Genomic DNA, 21,494 nt, shown 5'->3' with positions numbered 1-21,494 from the left:
ACATTGTAAGTGGTACTAAAGCTTATCCACCAGCCAGATACCTATTATAAAGAACAAAAATAGGTATCTGGATGGTGGATAAGCTTTAGTACCACTTAAATGTAAATGACCCAGCAAGCTACCTGGTAAAGTGATGTTCCAAAAACCTAGTAACAACAAAGTACTATAAATAAGTATACTTTGTTGTTACTAGGTTTTTGGAACATCACTTTATGATAGGGGAAGGAAAATGATTCTATAATTCTGATTGATGAACATAAAAATTCTAATTTGCCTGCATATGACTGTCACTGGAGGCACTTTTTAGAAAAACAGGTCCTTCAATTCTAACTACATGAATATTTATATATCCCCTTTTATATGCTATTTCACATCCAAAAACAAGTGCTTTAAGTGGTGCCTCCAACACAAATGGGAACCAAGAAAGGAACATTACTTCCTAATATGAAAGTCGTAAGCATGCAAGACCTGTCCATTTTTCTGTAATAAACAACAAAAAAAGTAAGAGCTTTAATCTAGAAATTAGTTCTAATAGCTATCATGGTGATTCCTCTCAAACTTTTACATGAAACAAAAGAACTTAAGGGAGTGAAATAAAGACTGTCCTCGTCTTCACTTTCTAAAACCTTAATTGTACCATAACAGATGTTTATACTCTGGACAGAAACTAAACCTTTGTGTAAAAGTTTTATTAAAATGAACAGATATACATATATATGAACGCTACATTGATTATAGACAAATATACACATTTTACACTGCAGAGAACGATTGTGCAATAACACATTTAAATGATTTATTTTTCACTCAATATACAGAATTACAAATATATGTATATACCAAAAAGCCACTAAATCCAAACCACAATCCTTAAAATATCTTGAATCTTTTAAACCCAAGCAATAGAAGGGATTTCAGTTCACACTTTAAGTTACCAAGTTTACGTGTTAGATTTATCTAAATGTATATTTGACAAAAATTACAAGATACGCAGAGCAGTTCTGTTTGAAAAAAAGTATGTAATAAAATCCCATTAAAGGAGATTATATGGGACTATCTTTAGATATTTTCCAGCTACAATTATGATGAGGTTCTTAAAGAATGCTAAAACTTTTCCCCTGCATTTCATAAAACTTAAAATTGGCTGGACTATGACAATTTTTGCTGATTTGATTCAGTTAGAGGCCCTGTTGTCCTATTGTGAAATGAAATGGCTCCTCTGGCTAGAAAGATTTGTGATTTTTATCTTTCCATGCAGCACTAGTATATTACATCTTTTTCACGGGGACCCCTATGGTCAAAAATAGCAAGAAGATGTGAAACTTATCACTCTTTACAGTAAATAAAACTGGGCAGCAGAGGTCTATATATAAGACACTGTACAGACATTGTTCCCCACATTCAATAGACTGATATTATGTAACATTGAAACATAATTTCCAGGCAAATGGAAAACCAAATATTTTACAATTGTGAGCAGACCATCTAGAATTGAAAACATTTGAATAGAATAAGTTCAAAACATTTTACATTCAAAACAGTTCTCAAGTAACTGTTTTAAAGCAAAATGGTTTGCACGTTTCTATTGAACAGCAGCAAAAATAACATCCTGTTAATTTTTCTGATATTAGATCACAGCTTAATGTATTAGGTGCCAGTATGTGAATATGATGCAACAGACCAGTTCCAGACATAACATTTCAATTTAAATATACGTTGCAAAATCAAATGCTTTTAAAAAGGCATTATGTTCAGACAGCAAACTACACTCAGTGACAAAAGTATGTTACAGTGGAGGGAAAAATTGCCAAAAATATACCAACATTCAGCAATGGTTTTAAGTACTGTTTTCTAAACCCTGGAGAAAATGTGCCAATATTGTTAACTAACAGCACAGGAATTCGAAAATTCTGTAAACCCAAAACCAAATGTTTATTATAGATTTGTGGGCACTAGTACTGCGTTCCTAATTTACATTGTTAATACTGGTAGATCCATTAAAATTACTAAAATCAATTTGCAAAGCTGGGTTCAAATGCATTCCAAAGGTAATATAAAGAACTTGACTGAGCCAGTTTATATTTTTCTACCAGCATGGTTAGAAACCAGAAAATATTGTGTTTAAAAATGGTTTCATTACTTCAGACATGGTCATATAATAATTTTTATTTATGGCCAAGACACCCCAATGATTTGCTATTCAAGCTGGAAATGTGTAGTTTGGCCATGTAGAAGCATCATTACATAATCTTTACATCTATAAATAATTGGAAAAAATTCCACTTAGACACAATTTTAACAAATCTGTACATTCTTTTTGATATAATAATCAAAAACTGCTAAATGAAAGTTAGCATGAAAGTTTATGCTTATTCAGGCTGACATACATAGTAGATTCAGGAGTCTCGCACCTTATCCCATCTGCCATAACCCTCCCTGAGATTGCAGTATTATATAGTTAGAACAATAAGGAAGATTTATTTGCATTACATTGAATTTAAGCAGAACTCCCTGCAGAATCATAGACTGAAAAATTAAGCTCCAAAATTCTGCAGACAATTCTATTTGTGTCAGGTAAATTCCTCCTTAAGCCTTCCACAATTTCTTCATTTTTGAGCCCCACGTTCCATAAACTTCTGGCATAGAAACAACAAGTCATTCTTATCAGGTAGTGCATTTTTGATACCTGAAACAAAGCAAATACCTCGTATATGCAAAAATACAAATGAACTATTAGGGAACAACCAAATATAATCTAGACATCTATCCATTAGATAAAGAAATACCCATTTTATTTTGTAGAAAAACATAAGTTTAAGCATCCTAGAACTGGTTCACTTTAGTACCCAGAAATCTATTTAGTAAAAATGTAATGTTGATACTTCAAAAAGGAAACAAATGCATGTAACTGATAAATCATTTAAAAAATCAAAATTGTTGTAAACCTTTCATTACAACATGCTATCCAGGAAAGTAGGCAGAGGTTTTAGAAGGTGCTGCAGGCTTGCATGGAATCTGCACTTTTTTTGGTGCAGAGGCCTTCATATATCCTGCAATGATAAAAATCGATCTTGAAATATCTTACATTTTCAGAGATTACGAACAAATTTTTATTTTAATTAAATATATGTATATATATATATATATATATATATATATATATATATATATATATATATATATATATATATATACATGTTTACCTGTGTTTTGAGTTGTGTTTTGATTGAGTCCTCTTAAAGGTATGCTATCATCCCTTTTCTTTAAATACTTTGTTTCCAATCCCAAGTTTTCACCACTAAGTCAAAAGAAAATAGAACTGCTGTAAGCACTCATCTATTTAGGAGTTTCCTAAGGAAAATCTGTAAGAATTTCAAATACAATTCCAGATCTCCTATGAATTACTGTGTTTAAAAGACAGCAAGCCCATGAATGCTGATCTCAAAATCATATCCTGAGGACAGAAATTCCTACATTCAAGGCTTAATTCTTTAAGTTTAAAATGGTTATATTAATTCCTCAAAAGTGTTTGTCTCTGGAAACCTGCTTTTTCTGCTAACAGACTATCTCACCTTCGTAAAGCCTATATCATACCTAAGCAATATCTTTTTCAAGCATCATACAAAGTAGATAGAGAGTGGGACATGACTTGTCAGATTGATCACAGCACTGATATACAGTGCACTGACAAAATTTAAGAGAGCCAGTCAGGTAGATGAAAAGTCTTAGGTATACCTTATAATTGTTCCTATGGCATTTTTGTTATTAGGAGCTATGTTCCTTGAAGTGATGACATTCTGCTTAGACTCTGGGGAAATGAAAACGGATCTAGTCCCTGGAAAAATTCAGTTTTTTGCTTTTAGATGCTTCTCCATTGATCTATTTTCCTCTAAAATTTATTACTGTGGGTACTATATAACCTGAATCACTGTTAAAATTCACCAAGATATATTCTGTTTGCCTGAAGGCATCCTAATAGCCACCCCACCCCACCCCAGCTATAAAAGAAAAAAAAAAGACTAGTTTTTTTTTTCTATACTATGGGAGGGGGGAATATCTTCTTAATTTAAAGTTAATTTTCTTTCAGATATACAGGATATAACTTCATAGTTCACTCCTTATTAGAGGAGTAACTAAATACTTAAAAATTATGTCTGCAGGGGGATGGTGGAAAGAACATATGTTAAAGCAATGCTCCTTCCAAAAGGTAATGAGAAAACCTATTTTTGCACAAGTTATAGGAGGAAGTAACCGTTTTCTTGCATTTAGAATACTGATTACTTCTAGAAGTGACACGGGTTGCTTTCACTTTGCACATTCCTTCAACCCTTTGGCCTCTACCCTAGATGGTTCTGCTTCCTCCCAATTCCCAAGTTTGCCTTCCTATTCAAGTCCAATGTTCCCCATTTTCTCCTCAGATCCACTCGTCTCCTGCTCAACCACTTACTTTTCTTTATTTGCTGAATGACCTATCAGCCCAGGAATCTCTGGCTGGGCATCTAAACATCTGTTCGTTTCTGAGAGCTGCACATTGAAGTGAACCTGCTGGAAAAATAATTTTTTCAGTATTATATTTTTGTCATTTTATGTATCAAAGCCTTAGTCATACAATATTGCATGTAAGAAAAATTATACATGTTGTTACAGAAATGTTTAATGATTGAACAGTATAGATTGTCAATATATTTATTTAAAGCAGAATTAAATTAGCTTTCTCAAAGAGTAGTAATAAATTGTCTGCCATTATCACTGACATCTAATTTACAATAAATCACAGCCATAATACTATCCGTATGGTTCACTCATGGAACTTGCCTGTCTTTTGCATGACAATATTAGCTGTTACAAAAATGGATGGCTTTGTTTTAGCATCTATGTACTTGCACAATCACTTTGTCAATAATGTTTTAAGGAGTTGGAATAATATTCTACATTAAATACAGATGGCCCCATTCTTCCTACTTTTTCTAAAGTTTTAAACTCTTGGCTTTTTCTTCAGGCACTTGGTAGAATTTGTTTTATCTATTTTATTGTTGACTTTTGTAGGTTCCTTTTTTCTGTATGCTGGCCTGAATTATTTTGAGAGGTTGGCTATATGCATATCGACTGGGGGATTATTCTGGCCATTCAGGTCTATACATAAGGAACTGGATGACAAACATATGGAGTATTTAGGATTTCTTTTCATCTCTCATCCTTTATGCTTTTCCCCACAGATGGTAGTCACCCAGAGTACCAGAAGAGAAGGATTTTGTTTTGGGCATATATCAATAAAATGGAAATGACATGACTTGATACAACGTAATAGAACTTTATTAAAAATATACATCTTAAATTCCTTGCCTTTGTTCCTGATATTTGTTGGTTGGTATTTTTTACAGCAGTTGCTTCTGGGAAGCTTTGGAAAGCTAGCAAGGGGGAGATGGGATAGTTCAGTCCTGAGTTTAAGGACATAATCCTATTATCAGCCTGTTAAAAAACAAAAAACAAAAACAAATTGATTCATACTTGTCTTTGTTTAAAGCAAACATAGTCAAAGTTCATACATACTACTATTTATATCCCACTTCGTATTTTGCCTAGGTCTAAACTTAATTTGCTTGAAGCTAAGATCTCTGCTTCTGCCAAGACTTGGTTTGAATCCCAGGCTGAAACATTTGCTCTCCTCTCTGACGCTACATAGAAGTTTACCATCCTACCATTGATAGGATAGCAAAAGAAGCAAATGGAGGGAAATATGCTAATCTCAAGTCTCATATTTTTATCAGGAGGAAGGGAAATTGCTCAATTCCAACTAGGCCCCATGAGCCATCCATTTTTGAAGAATTTATGCGAAGTATGCACTCCCACTAAATTTTGTCTTTTTAAAAATTAAACTATGAAAGATAGCAATGTGGTATCAAAGATGAATACACAAGATTTTTACTATTACCATACTATGAGGAGAGCTGCCAGTTCTTGAAACAGTGTTGCTAGAAGTAGATGTTCCTAGCATTTCTTGCTTCCTTGTCAGCTGAATTTCATTTAATTGTTTATTCAGCCATGTGATGACTACAAAGAAACAACACATTTCACTTTTCATTCCAATTATTTTTAATTTTAAAACAAAATCATAATTAAATTATGAATGTGTCTGGATAAACTACGATTTCAAAGTTAAATTTATATTCAGAATAGAGTTAAAGGAGTTCTCTTCCAAGCAAAGATTTACAGAATTGCAGTCTTAGTTTTAATATGATTAGGAACAGATAAATCCTATGTGACCAGATGGAACTTCTATGTATCATTGTAAGTTATTCATTGCAAGGAAAACAAAATAAATGCATGGGTTGCATTAATACAGAAAAAGAAAATGAATATTAAGTGCCAGGAGGGAAAATAAAATGGCATTCCTCAGAATCATTCATCACTACCCTCAAAAACCCTCCAAATATTTAAAAAAGAATGTCACCTTTAAATCACCTTTAAATCCAACATTCACAATTATTGCCTAGCCCCGTGATGGTGAACCTATGGCACGCGGAGCCATATTGGTGGGCATGCGAGCGTTGCCCTAGCTCAGCTCCAGCACACATGCATGCGCTGGCCAGCTCATTTTCAGGCCTTCTGGGCCCACCGGAAGTCAGCAAATGGGCTGTTTCGGGCCTCCAGGGGGTGGGGAAGTCTGTTTTTACCCTCCCCAAGCTCCTAGAAACCTCTGGAGCCGGGGAGGGCGAAAAACAGGCCTGCTGGGTCCACCATGCCATCACATGCCAAAAGCGGGGGGAGCATGGGGGGTCGCGGGCATAGAATTATCGGTATGGGCATGCAAGCACGTGACCATCCCACACTCACCCGCTTTTGGCACGTGATGGCGAAAAGGTTAGCCATCACTGGCCTAGCCCAAACCTAAGATAATATCTCCTAATAAATTCTATATATTAAAATATATTAAAATATACACTGTTGAAAGAATTAGATAGTAGTTAATGCAAGAAAATCACATACCATTTTCATTTGTTTTGAGAAGATGTTTGCTTTCTTCCAGCTTTTGTACTGTAGCTTCTAATTGTTCCTGCAATTTGCATATCTGAAATGTTTTCATATTATTAGTTATCTGCAATATTTTTATCGATATCAACAAAACAATATTTCAAAATTAATGTCAGAAGAAACTTTTCCTAAATAATAAACATCATTGTATAAGTCGTTCTTGAAATTTAAATAAATAAATAAATAAATAAATAAATAAATAAATAGGTAAATATATAGGCATGTTTGTTTTAAAGGCCATAAAACAAAAATACCTCAGAGTATTTCAAAGCAGCTAGAAGCATCTAATTAACATTATCTGATCCTTAAAAAAGGAAAACAAGGTTCAAGTCTTGTTTATTCTTGGATGGGATATCACTAGAAAAATCCAGGACAGTAAATAAGGTTGGAAAATAGGAAAAAAGAATTCCTTAATAATAGTAAATCATTTTGCTAAGAATCATTTTTCTCAAAGAAACTTACAAGGACATAATGTGACCAAGAAATGAGTTAAAACTGAGGAAATATTTACTTCATTCCAGAGAAGAGTGGATTTATAGGAAAAAAGAAAACAGTTCTGATGAAAGGAAACCTTGTTTAAGCATTTATTATATAGAAGCAAGACTCTTCAGTTACCTCTTGTTCTTTCTCTCGAAGAGAACTTTCCACTTCCTGTAATTCCTTTTGTTCTTTCTGTAGTTTTTCTTCCTTTTCAGCCAAGAGCTTTTCTTGCTGAACTGTTACTGTGTTTTTCAATTTCAACTTATTCATTAACGTTTTTACATCTCCTTGCAGTTTCTTTATTATCTCATTGGCCTGGAAACAATATTACAATATACTAAATGATGATCAGTTGAAATCAAACCATAAACATAAACAAGAATACTATGCTTAAGCAAACCTTAAGGAACTCAGTTGACAGAGCTTTCAGTGAGGTTTCCAGTTTTCCTATCTGAAGTTGTTTCTTTTCTGCATTTTCTTCCAGGTTTGCCTTTTAAAGAATATATAATGTTAGGAAGATTATGTAACAAATAAAAAAGTGAAAATCTGCATGGATTGGTTTCCAAATATACAAGGAAGGTAGTTCTGCAAATCCTATACTGTGGTCTGTAAAACCAGCAGCACTTTGAAAGTTTAATGTGTTATTAAACAGCAATATGTTCTACAATCTATAATTTGGGGGTGGGGGAGGAAGATGGTGTATGCAATGTGTTTGAACTTCTAAACACTGCCAAGTTCTAGTGAAGAATATTACTAGGTTGGCAAAGCAGTTTCAGATTGTCAAAAATTATGTTCTATGTTAACACTAAAATAAGCTACTTTCAATTAAAAAAATAAATAAATAACAAACTACGATGCCACAAAGGTTCTACTTTTCATATAATGTAAACCTTATAGGTAATACACAGACATGCTCTATATTCCAAAGCTGAAATCAAAAAGATGCCTCCTTAAAGCTATGTTTTTCCCTTGGCTTGCAAGGTAGCCATACAACCTCAGGAAAATAAGTTTGAGTTGAGGAGGCAGAGTATGATAAACTGCTTTAAAATGGCTATGACTACTCAGTTTCCTCCTCCTGGAATCATGAAGCTATCTAGCTTTTTAAAACAGGTACTGACAGGTATAATTTACGTGTTCATGTCTCCACCAATGGAGCATTTTATTGTCAGATCAGACAGCACATGCCTAGTCACATGCACTTAGCCAAACACATAATGTATCATTTTAGATCATAATGAACTTTAATGACTACATTTGTTATAATAGTACAATAGAAAAAATTCTAGGAACCTTTTGCTCTTGTGTGGCTTCTAATACTTCTTTTGTTCTGGCAACAAGCTGGTCCTTATCTTTGATCTCTTGTTCCAAAACAGCAACTCTCATTTGCAGTTGATTAACTTGCTTCTCCTTTTCATGGCATTCAGCATCTAAGGTAGTATTCTCCCGACGTAAGGATAGAACTTCTTGCTTTATTCTTTGGCATTCCTTATCAAATGGAAAAATAAAGCATTCTAAAGTATTTTAAAGATTTGAACTTGATTTAAAAAGTAGGTATACACTGCAACAATTGTTTAGATCACACACCTATTATAATGTGGAATATTTGCTGTATTTTCAGTTGCTTCTAAACTATACAATTAGAAATTGTAAGTCATGAAAATCAGATCTTTAAATAGACACAAACTGGCAAATGTTACATACATCTTCTGCACTTGATAATTTTGCTTTAAGTTCCCTGACTGTTGAATCGCCTTTGTATCTCCTTTCCATTAAGTCTTTGTTAGCAAGTTCCAGCTCCTTCAGCCTGTTCTGTAGTTGCTGGACAGTTTTCTGATGCAGGTTTTCCAATTCTCTTTTCTGTTGATCATTCTGTTGCTGATAATGTGCTTGTGCCTATGAAAAATAGAAAATGTTTTAATATTTCCTAATTTTAAATTTTTAAAAGGAATCATTTGTTTTATACACTGTATTATTTACATACCTGCAGAGTTTTTTCTTTCTCGTTTGACAATTCCTGAGTATGTTTACTATTCAGTGATGCTATCTTGGAGGCCCATTCGCTTCTTAAATTATCTAGTTCTCTGCTTTTTTCAGACAAGGTCTAAGAGAAAAAAGCATAATCACTAGGCTTTCATATAATGCTAGAATTAAGTGTTTTATTAAAGGATGACACTCATAATGTCTCAATTTGTCTATTTTAAAAATATAGCAATATAAACATTGTTCGGTATGCCTTCACAATTCTATATTAATCTAAATTGTTTTCTTTTTTAAAAAGGGTTGTAGCACATTAAGACATATGTTTCCTCTAATGAATTAGGCTTTCACCTACTTAGGCTTATGATACAGCTAATTTGTTATTCTTCAAGGTATAGTAACACTTTGCTAACTTTGCTACAAATGTGCTATTCTGATAAAATTTTCTTTATTTCTATATATTTCAGTAATACATGTTCCATTAGCTTTATAGTTAGATATTCTTGATAAAACATAGTTAAAATAGCTACATATATTTATTTTGGTTTTCTGTAAATTGGGGCATACTGAAGCTTTCTCTTACCTGCTGTGTATAATTCAGTCGTCTTGTAAGGTCCTCCTCTGTTCTGCTAAGTTTTTGTTCCAGAAATAACTTTTCTTCCTATAAACAATTGAAAGTTTCTCAGTCAATATATTTTCAGTCTACAAAATGATTAGTTGCAATTAGTAGTAGATATACTCTCCTGGACATTGGAGGACTTTTTCATCAGTCAATGTACATAGGCTTATACTATAAGACTGCCTTATTTAGCACATCATTTACAAGCATATTTATACTACAGGAGTTACACAGACTGTTTTTCTAAATATTTTTAGAATATTCATTCTAAACTAGATAAGGGTGAAATCTCAATTTAGACTTCAGTAACAAAGGACCTTGGATTCAATGGATCATTTGCCTCTCAAATGATCTATTAAACTAAGATTTCATTGTATTGCTATCAATCAATTCTAAAAATATAAAGAATGTTAAAGCTAGGATATTAGTGAGTCTTAAATTTAATACCATGTACCATTTAACTTCATCTTTTACTTCTCTTAATGACCAAAAATAATTGCCAAAAAAGGCAACACTTAACTGTATGTACCCTGTTTCCCCCAAAATAAGACATCCCCTGATAATAAGCCCAATTGGGCTTTTGAGTGCATGGCAATAAGGCCAAGCACTTATTTCAGGGTTCAAAAAAATATAAGACAGGGTCTTATTTTCGGGGAAACACAATATGTATGTACGTACATATGTATGTATGTAACTGAAACTATCATTTTACCTTAGTAGATTTGAGGCAGGATGCCAAAAATTTCTTGATTTCAGCATCATTTCCTGGTAAGAATTTTAGTGATAAATGGGTAAGATGTTTAAATGGATTTGTCTCAACCACATTTAGAAATGAAGGTGTGTGATCTAAACTAGATCCTGAAGAAACCAGCTGTAGCAAAAACCTAAAAAGAAGAAAATATCACATATAACAAAATACAAGTTACCCTCTCAAAACCCTGCCTTCTCAAAAAAGGCAAAGCTACTTATAATCCCTAAGTAACAATGGGAAATCTTTGCTGATGAACATTTTAGTAGCCTAAAATCCCTTTCAGTGCACTGCTAAAACTCAACACTGGTTTTTTGTGATTTTTAGAATACAACAGCTATCCCCAGGCCTCTACTTCAACCAGCTCCACCATTACCAATGAATGTCACCTCAAGCCCCATGCCATGACCATCTGTCCCAGCATCATACCACAAACCCCCAGCTGCTGTTGCCCCAACATCACAAGCTGAAGCTGCCCTTTGGCACAAACCCTCAGCTGTCATTTTTGGCTGCCCTGAATAGTGGCATTCCTCAGAGTCAATAGCAGTGACACCTGGGCTGAGGTAGAGGCTTGGGACCTTCAGCAGACTTGCCCTGCCTCTGCTGCCCTACTTCAGTCCTAGAGCAATTGGCAAAGCTCCTGCCACCTGCCACCAAGGAATACTGCCTCAATCTCCATACTATGGCCAGCCAACCCAACACTGTGGTGCAAAGCCTCAGCCACTGCCACAAAGTTCCATCTACCTAGCTACAGCCGCCCCAGCTCTGCAGTGTGAAGCCCCAGTGATAACCACCTCCTCTGCCCTGTGCTCTGCTGTACCCAGCTGACCTTCACTGCCTTCTTCCTATCAACAAGGTGTGCCAGCCTGGCCCTTTATGAGGCAGCTGCAGCCTTGGGGATGCCTCGCAAGACCTCAGAAAGGAGGCATGCAGCTTCAGGAAGAAGTCCACATGCAGCCAGCAGCTGCCTTGTGAAGAACCAGGCCAGGTGCAACTTATCCACAGTGGGAGGAAGATGTCGAAAGTCAGCTGTGGATGACGGGGCAGTGGAGCGTCAGGAAGAGTGCAGGGCAGTAAAGCACAGGACAGCCAAAGGGCAGAGTGGGGGGAGATAGGCAGGTGGGGGTAAGTTGAAACACACCCTGTAATAGTAAATGCCAAGTGCCTGAATTCAGACCATGTGATTACAGGAGGCTACAAATAGTTGTAACTTTGAGGACCAGGCATAAGTATGATATGATATGCCATCATAACTTTGAACAGTTGCTGAACAAACTGTTAAGTGAGGACTACCTGTAAAATAGAGATATTACTTCTGTTTGTGTTTTCTGCCTGAACTACCCCATAGCGCTAATACCCAGCCCCTAAAGAAATAACAAATAAGGGCAGCTCTGAGCCATCAAAAGGTTTTAGAAGCAAACAAATGAAAATGATCCTATTATCTCTCCTTTTTAAATTTTAGTCTTATTTTCTTGAATTGATATTCTAAATAAATAATAGATTGATTTACAAATGCTATTTATATTCTTTGATTTGAAAATGATATAAAGTACAGTTTATGTATTTCTAACCTTGGGATTTCTTTATCTTGTTCTTGGATACAGTGCTGAAGAAGATCTATAAATCTCTGAGGAAAAGCAGAAAAATCTACCAGAAGACTTTGCTGAAGTTTTAAACTACAAATAAATAAAAAAAAAAAAATTACACTTATCAATGTAATGTGTGCTAAGGGCAGATAATTTTCAAGACATTTCTTTCAAAAGCTAAGAATTATAAAGTGTTCGCCTCAAAAAAAAATACAAAACAATTTTCTTACAACCTTTTGGAATGCTACCACAATTTACCTGTCACTTCAATTAATCACTTATTACTGCAGTAATCCTCATTTCCCTTTCTAAAAAAAATATTTATTTTTTAGCCCAGTAGTTTTCATGTAACTAGTAGAACATGATCCTGAAATAAGGGTGCCTCTCTCCTCAAAATGTTGAAAGTCTAAATCAGTGTTTGTCAGTGAAACTTGGCAATATTTAAAATGCATAGACTTCAATTCCCAGAATTCCCCAGTCACTATGATGGGAAAATTCTGGGAATTGAAATCCACACATTTTAAAGTTACTGAGTTTGAAAAATATTGGCCCAAATAGACCCATGGTCTAAGATTAGCATTCAGAATTCATGCAAAAAAAAGAAGAAAACTAAATATATCAAACATCAGTGATAATGTTTCCATATAAGTACTGAGTTATATACTTTACATAATACTAACAATATAGAGATTAATTTGGTTATTTTTGTAGCAAGACTATTACACCAATATCTTTTATTATTAATGCTGGATAGTGTACTTACAAGTAAATCTATAAAAATCAGAACATTCATGAAAACCTACCTCTGAAAATCTTCCTCAGAAATAACAAGATTATACAGGAAAAAGGGATCTGAATCCTCAGTTAGCCGAACAACTAAATCCTGAAGGAAGAGAGTGTGAATTTCAAAAATTAAATGAATTTCTCTAGAATAATTATTTCAATTGTACCAAATTGTACTAAATCATATGATTCATAAAATGCTGAAAGCTTCTATTCAACATACAAATCTTGAGCATCACAAAACAATAGCAGAAGTATGAAGTCTAAGAGCAAATCGTCACTCCTAAATATTTCAAAAGAGAAGTCTGACTGCAGGATTTATCCAAATCTGTCTTTAAAGTGAAGGTAAAGTGATGGAAGCCTGATCCATCAACTTTTTTCCCAAGGCCCAGCCCATTTTTCTTGGCCTTTTCCGTTCTACAACTGAAAACAGGCTTATCAATACTATAACTTTGATTCTTAGTCAGCAAATAACATGCTATGTTTACAAGTTCCAATTTTATGGATCTTTTAATTGAATTGTTTTAATAAAGTTTATGGTAGGATACTGGTGTAGAATGAGGTTTCGGAGTTTTTGATCCAGATTCCACTCTTTTACCAACTACGGTATTTAAAAAAGCCATTTTTGAGATATCATGCTTTGGGAATGGAAGCTACACTAGTGTGTTATTGTGAAAGTCAAGTGAAAAGTGGTATGGCCTAGGACTGAAGGGCAACCAACAACATTGATGAACTTCAGGGTGCTATTTGAAGGAGAAGGGCTCCACAAGATCCTGGCAAAGAGCAGTAAAGAAACTATAAATGCCAAGAAACAATTTGCCATCAGCATCCTTGAAGAGGAATAGCATTAGAGGGAGATGGTTAAATGGTGTTAGTAGCCTTGAGAGCCACACCAGTAGTGGGGGCCTGGAGAAGCCTAGCTGCAACATCAGTCCAACAACTATATTCACCTTATTGAGACTGGAAGTTCCCGCAGCATAGCTGTAGCTAGTTTCAATAAAGAAGAATATTTGTAGCTCAGGGTTGAAATGAGGGATCCTTGGTGTTCTCTGAGCTTGATTGTTTTGTTGCATCTGATGATATTACCTAGTTTGGGTAATGAAACGTCTGCAAGAAAACAACCAAGTTCAGTGTAGCTAGTTTTCCAGTGCAAGATCCAGCAAGGGTCAAAAACAGTAGTGCTCTAAGGACATCACAGAGTCTAGGTTAAAACATTTGCTGTTTGAAAAGGAGGAGGGAGAGTTGGCAGAGAAAGACAATATTTTATGTGTGCCTTTGAATCAATGTTCACTCCTGGCAACTGCCTAGACAACTCCCTGCAATTTTCTTGGCAAGATTTCAGAAGTAGTTTGCAGGAAACAAGAGATATATAGCAGAACAAATAAGGTGTTCAAACAGAAATAAAACACAGATGTAATTATAAGAAATAAAGCATAGATACAGAAACATAGGAATAAGGTATCTAGAAATCTAAGCATAACAATAAAAATAAGTACAACACACACCCCCAGTAGCAAATATTTTTGTGTACTAAATCCTCCTCTGTAATAAAGGAAAATAAAATTCACCTCTACTTTGTGATCTGCACCATTCCTCAAAACAACCTAGGGTTGTGGGACTGCTATCAATAAATACTTATTCCAATTAGCTAAAGAACCCATAGAGGAAACTTACGTGGTAGTTAACATAAATTCTTTGAAGTCCTCTCTTATTATGCTGCTTATCACTTTTTCTATTGTACATTTACCCCATTTATGCCTCGCCTATTTTCTAAGAGTTCATGGATGAATAAATGGCCTATATTTGAATAACTGGCCTATATTAACCAGTAAATCCTTGGTGGAGTGGAAACTTAAACCTATATCTCTCACAAAAGCCCAAGCCTTAGCTACTAAATTCTGCTAGCTATCAGCTTGTTATGTATCCACAAAAAATCACAATGAAGTGTAAAAACTGTCACTGGAAACAGAACATTCTGGAAAAGTCTGGAACATTGCTTCCCTCAGGACCAAGGGGACTTCTTTCCAGACTGTTATTCTCATGGAGGCTCAGCAATTTCTGAAAGTAAATCCTACAAATTAGAATGTCAGGGTTTTGGCAATTGCCTCAAAGTATTTATTTCAAGCAAGTTTCCCCTTTAACAAGGGTTATTAAAATGAGTTTAAAGAATTTCAGCAATTGAACTATTTTCCTTTTAGAACCACTTCACTCCATCATTACTTTATAGTGGAGACTTTCTCTGTTTCTTTCTGATGATCTTTCTGTGAGCCAGTGAGATTTATTTTTTTTTCCTAATAATAGAGAAACTGCAGCTGGCTGCTTAAAGACTGAAACTTTATCAGTCTGTGAAACAAATTACACGAAAGCAATCTGAGGTGTTCCAAAGGGGAGGGTGTAACCCCCAAAACAGGCTTTGTTCATCCAGGGTACCGTAACTTGAACATCTTGAATTGTTTCTTAGAATAGCATGATCCAGAAGATTTCAGCAATAATAGGGACTGGAGGCTAAAACATACGAAGAGTGGTTGCAGGAATTGGGTATGTCTAGTTTAATGAAAAGAAGGATTAGATATGACGATAGCAGTGTTCTAATATCTCTGTAGGCAGCCACAAAGAAAAAGGGTCAACCTATTGTCCAAAGCACCTGAAGACAGGACAAGAAGCAATGAATGAAAACTAACCAAGGAGAGAACTAACCTAGAACTGAGGAGAAATTTCCTAACAGTTAGAACAATTAATCAGTGGAATGACTTGCCTTCAAAAGTTGTAGGTACTTCAATACTGGAGGTTTTTAAGAAGAGATTCAACAATTTGTTTGAAATGGTATACAGTTTCCTGTTTGATCAGGGAGTTAGACTAAAAGACCTCCAAGTTCCCTTCCAGCTCCATTATTCTGTTATAATATTCCAGAGTTTTCTGGAGTGTTCTGTTCACAGTTCAACATATTTTGTATATTTTTATTAGATAAGAAAAGAAATATAACATTTCCCCCAAAATAAGATATCCCCTGATAATAAGCCCAATCGAACTTTTGAGCGCATAGCAATAAGGCCAAGTGCTTATTTCAGGGTTCAAAAAAATATGAGACAGGGTTTTATTTTCGGGGAAACATGGTAGTTTTCTCAGCAGACAATTACAAAGTACAAAACTACTAAATAAATGGGAAGGGAAGATATATGAAAATTAGTCATAATGATGTACAGGCTAAGTGAAAGGATGGGAGGATAAAGTAACATGGAAATCTGTACAAGAGTATTGAATGAAGGGTAGAAAAGAGACTGAATGAATACAATGATATTTGAAAATATATTATTTGATTAGATTGTCCTCACTTTGGTCTCAACTTTGCCAATATACAGTTATCATGGAATATTACTTCTAGGTTTATAAGTTCCTTGCTCTGTTCTGTAGTGATGAAATATTATTATTCTTCACAATATTCTGATAAATAATCAGTAAAGTCTATTGTTCACGAAGGCATATGCTTGGCTACAGTTAGCAAATAAAATTTTAAGCAGGATAATTTATTGTAACAACTGAAAACAAAAAGCACAATGAAGGAAATACAACCTTTCTATGAATGGGATTTGTTGTTGATTGCATTTCAACACTCACTCGGACCTTTATTCGTCTGCAAAATATATGAAAGTGCATTCAATATATTGATGTAAGTAACAGCAATTTATTCTTCAATTGATAAATGTTGTATTTTAATTCAAGTAAAGGTGATCCATTAAGAGAGTCTGCACAGAATTATATCTATCATAAAAGTCAATATACCATAATTGTCATAAAGTCAATCTTTCCTGCTAGCTTTCCGGAAAGCCCTTAAAATGTGGCTCTACAAGATGCCTGCATTGTTTAGATCAGTTGTCACCAACTGGTGGTCCGTGGACCATTGGTGGTTTGTGAGAAAATTTTGGTGGTCCGCAAAAAAATTATTTGCATTTGTTGTGTTGCACTAAATCAGGGGTCCTCAAACTGCAGCCCTTGGGACAGATACATGCAATGAACGTTTGTGTTGCTGCAGAGTCTCCCCCTTCGGGGTCTTTTTGTGTGGGTTGGAGGGGGACAGAAATTTCAACTTGGGGTCTGCTTCGGCCTTCTGGTGCAGGGCTTTGGGCGAAGGCTGGAGGGAAGTGCGGCTGGTGTTGAAGAGCCGGAGGACCTTGTTCCAGTGGGACTGCATCATGGCCTGGAACTGGCTGACCATCTCAGCCTGCTGAGCCTCCATGCACCAGGACATGGCTTTGCACTCCCACAGGTCTTCCCTCTGCTTGGAAAGCCTATGCTTGTGGTCCTCAGTGAGGTACTTCTACCGAGCCTCCTTCTCGGTCAGATCCAATTTGAACTGAGCTGTTTTGCCAACTCTTTCTCATGGTGGCTGCTTAGCTCCAACAACTGCTTCCTGTTGGGGCCCTAAGGAGCCCAGGCAGAGAAGCAAGGAGTTGCTGGGATGGGAGGGGTGAGTAGAGGCTGGTGAGGTGCTTCTCGACGTGAGTAACATCGAGTTGGCCACGCCCATCCAGTCATATGACCACCTAGCCATGCTCACCTAGCCGGTCATTAGGCAGATCATATTAGTGGTCCACGGGATTTAAAATTATGAATTTAGTGGTTCCTGAGGTCCGAAAGGTTGGGGCCCCTGGTTTAGATGATTGTAATCACCTGAAGTTTTCTTTTCTATGTTTATTTCTATTTTTTTTAATTATTATTATTCTATCATAGTTTTATTGTTATATTATTTCAATTGCTGTTGGTTCAACATATTTTGTATATTTTTACTAGATAGGAAAAAGATTCACCTAGAATCACGTTCAATAAGATGGATAATTACATAATTCACTAAATAATCAGTTATGATTCTAAATATCACTATATTAATCACCACTCATACCAGTCATTTTTATTAATGCAGCTTAATAACTAGATATTACTTTGCATGAATAACAATATTCAGACAAATATTATGACATGAAAATAGTACCATTCATGTACAAGAAGACAAAGAACCAACAGGTTTGCAAGAAGTAGGGAAATAATTTTTCCTCAGAGAAAAAAATCAAAAGCCTAAAGAGAGTTGAGAATGGAGAATTGGGGTCAGAATATTCCAAGCAACAATCTTGTACTTTTTACCATGGTTTCCGTGGGGTTGTAGTTAGTTCTGAATAGAATATATAAGAAGACTGCACAGTCCTACACAATCTGAGTTTACAATTTATAATAATAAATCCCTCCCAAATTCAAGATGGGGATGCCTGGATTTGCCATTTTTAATTGCCATTAATTTTATGAAAAGGTAGGAAAAATTTATTCATGATAAATAATCAGAGCCCTTCAAAGATGAGTATATAGCACATAGCATCAGGTGAGAAATACACTTTCCAAACTATTTTTGGACATTTTAAGATGGTTGCAGGATTCTACTCTCTCTTCTTTCCTTTTTAACCACTGAGTGAGGTCATCTGCCAGTTTGGGATACAGCATCCTCAGTATGCTGATAATACTCAATTATAATATTTTGACTCCAGGGCAACCTAGTAAGACTGTCAAGGTTCTGTCCCAATGCCTGAAGGCAATATAGGTCTGGATGGAGAGGAACTGCTTCTGACTTAATCATATGAAGATTGAGTAGTTGTGGATATTTGTTTGTCCAGATCTAGGGATATTCCACCCTTGACCTTGAAAAGGTAGCCTTCCCACTTCAAGGGTGATAAATAATCTGGGGTTTTGCTGGACTTGCAGCTCCTGCTTCAAGAGCAGGTGTCTGCTACATCCAGCTGGTACCCGTTAAACTCTTTCCTATATCGGGGCCTACACTTCCGACAGTCACTCATACCTTAGTTACCTCGCAGCTTGACTACTAAATACTCTACATGGGGCTACCCTTGAAGACCACCCAGAATCTTCAACTAGTCCAAAATATATCAGTATGCCTATGTAAAACCTGTTTGACAAGCTGCACTAGTTGCCAGTTTGCTTCTAGGTGTGATTCAAGGGGCTACCCTTGTTACCTATAAAGTCCTACATAGTATAATGCCTAATTACCTCAGGGATCACCTGTCTCCCATAACATTTGCCCAGCTAACTCAATCCTTCAGGGTTGGCACTCTCTGGTTTTATTTATTTATTTATTTATTTATTTATTTATTTATTTATTTATTTATTTATTTATTATTTATTTATTTATTTATTTATTTATTAATTAAATGTATTTATATGCCGCCATTCTCCCAAAGGACTCAGGGCGGCGAACACAAGTTAAGAAACAAGTACAATAAAATCATAATTTAATCCAAATAATTAATTAGTAGTAAATAATAAAGCCCGGAATCAGTCTTAGCCTATTTGTTTGAAAAGCCAAGTCTTCAAGTCCCGATGGAAGGAGCGGAGATCAGGAGCCGTTCGGAGCTCAGTAGGTAACTTTAATTGAACAATGTCATATCTCAGGATCACTTACGGGGTCCTGAGAGATGAGATTGTTCAAAGAAACCCAGAGTGTACCAACCATGCAGGATTGTTGTCCTCCCCAACAGTCAGATGGTTCTGGTTCTTCATCCAAGTTTTCAGCAAAAGACATTGAGACCCTTCTTTTCATTGTGCCTGCTATCTTTTTAAAATTTTGTATGTTTTACTATAATTCAGGGTTGAAATCCAGCTGGTTCTGACAGGTTCTAGACAACTGGTAGCAGAAATTTTGAGCAGTTCAGAGAACCGGCAACAGAAATTTTGAGTAGTTCAGAGAACTGGCAAATGCCACCTCTGGCTGGCCCCAGAGTGGGGTGGGAATGGAGATTTTGCAGTATCCTTCCCCTGCCATGCCCACCAAGCCACGCCCACAGAACTGGTAGTAAAAAAAATTAGATTTCACCACTGCTATAATTTCTTTCTTTGATTTTTGAGAGTTGCACACTTTTAGGCTTAGACAGCATATAGGTTTAATAAATTATTATTAATTGCTAATATCTCTGATTCCAAAAGTTATTCTCATAACCGCATTAAAATGTGGGAAAGTACCACTTATTATTCTTTAAACATTATAAAGAAAACTTGCTAAATTAAAGCTACCAGATCTGGGCTGCAAATAACCATACAACCGCAGATGACAGCAATATAAACTACTGGTTGTCCGGATTTTTGCAATTCAGATCTAGTGGTAAACAATCCACACTACGAAATCCGGAGCAGATGTTAAAAGAGTGTTTCCTTCCCCCCCCCTTTTTTTTCTTCCTGACATCCTTCCAAAAGCTTAACAACCAACCAAGGGACAGATATTGACCGATGACAATTGACTCTAAGAGTCCCTCTGCTCAATATCTGGCTGTCACATTCAACTGTTAAAAGCTTGGAAGAAAAATGGGGGGGGGGAGTCTAAGATACGTTTAAAATACCTGAACTTATCTAGCTGCTGCTGCTGCATAGAGACAGACACATAGGTAGCCGTTTATCATCTATAATACCGTGCATTATAAAACATTAGCATTAATCCTAGGCAAGTGGAGCCTGTGTTAGAAAAGCAGCAGCCACGGTATCCATCAACGTAACACAGTTGAAGAGAACAATTGTGTACACTTCAAGAATCGCCTCCTCAAAGCCTATTGAATCCGGCAAAAACCACGCTATACACACCCTCCTCAAGCTTGCAACAGTTGTTTAAAAAGCCTGACTAGGGTCATCGATCCCTCCCAGCGGCCGCAGCCTGAGAGGAAAAAAATCTGCGAGGCTTTTTTTTCATTCATGAACGTTGTTGTTGGCTGTTGTTTTTTTTCCCCTTTCTTTCTTTTCAAAATTGTGAGGGGTTTATACAAACGCTCCTGGTTCCAAAATCCTACAGCTTTCTGTCGCTTTTGTTTTGAAAGATTTGGGGCAAAAATTAAAAAAAAAAAAAAAAGTGGGGCCCGGGTGTGGGGTGTGAAATGAAAGAAACGGAGAACACTCCCGATGTTGAAGTTCCGCCCCGCTTTCTTTCGCCGGGCTGGTCGGGGAAAAGCCAACGGTCCGAGTTCCGTCCTGAAGTAAGGACGAGGGTTGGGGGGGGGGGCACTCCAAGGCAGGAAAAAAAGAGAAAGGACTCTTCCCCCACCCCTCGCCATCCCCCCTCAGTCTTTAGCCGACTACGAAGACCGCAGACCCCAGTTCACCCGAGGGAAGAAAAGCCGCGCCGGCGCCTCACCTCTCCTCGCAGCCCTGGCATTTCACCTGCACGGGCACCAACTGACTGAAGAGGCTCTCCGACGCCATCTTGCGCTTTGAGTTTGGCGCCCTGCTC

The 21,494-nt window shown here is 36.2% G+C and overlaps 1 protein-coding gene across 1 annotated transcript; it reads right to left on the bottom strand.

The window, feature by feature from the left end:
- Positions 1 to 2,961: 2,961 nt before the first annotated feature.
- Positions 2,962 to 21,466, bottom strand: SASS6 (SAS-6 centriolar assembly protein). Its single transcript, XM_070939355.1, has 17 exons — positions 21,399 to 21,466; positions 16,796 to 16,856; positions 13,246 to 13,325; positions 12,428 to 12,532; positions 10,821 to 10,992; positions 10,073 to 10,150; positions 9,494 to 9,613; positions 9,214 to 9,405; positions 8,803 to 8,997; positions 7,913 to 8,002; positions 7,648 to 7,827; positions 6,988 to 7,069; positions 5,933 to 6,051; positions 5,344 to 5,469; positions 4,448 to 4,545; positions 3,204 to 3,298; positions 2,962 to 3,050 (listed from the first exon to the last, which is right to left on the bottom strand). Exons 1-17 carry the CDS (start codon positions 21,464 to 21,466, stop codon positions 2,962 to 2,964), a joined length of 1,950 nt encoding a protein of 649 aa, XP_070795456.1.
- Positions 21,467 to 21,494: the final 28 nt, after the last annotated feature.

The sequence above is a fragment of the Pituophis catenifer genome, unplaced genomic scaffold (genome assembly GCF_029215685.1).
Source record: "Pituophis catenifer annectens isolate HBS135680 unplaced genomic scaffold, rPitCat1.0.hap2 SCAF_3, whole genome shotgun sequence".
NCBI classification, from domain to species: Eukaryota; Metazoa; Chordata; class Lepidosauria; order Squamata; family Colubridae; genus Pituophis; species Pituophis catenifer.
Note: the sequence above shows the minus strand (reverse complement) of the source record. Positions and strands in the feature narration are given on the sequence as shown.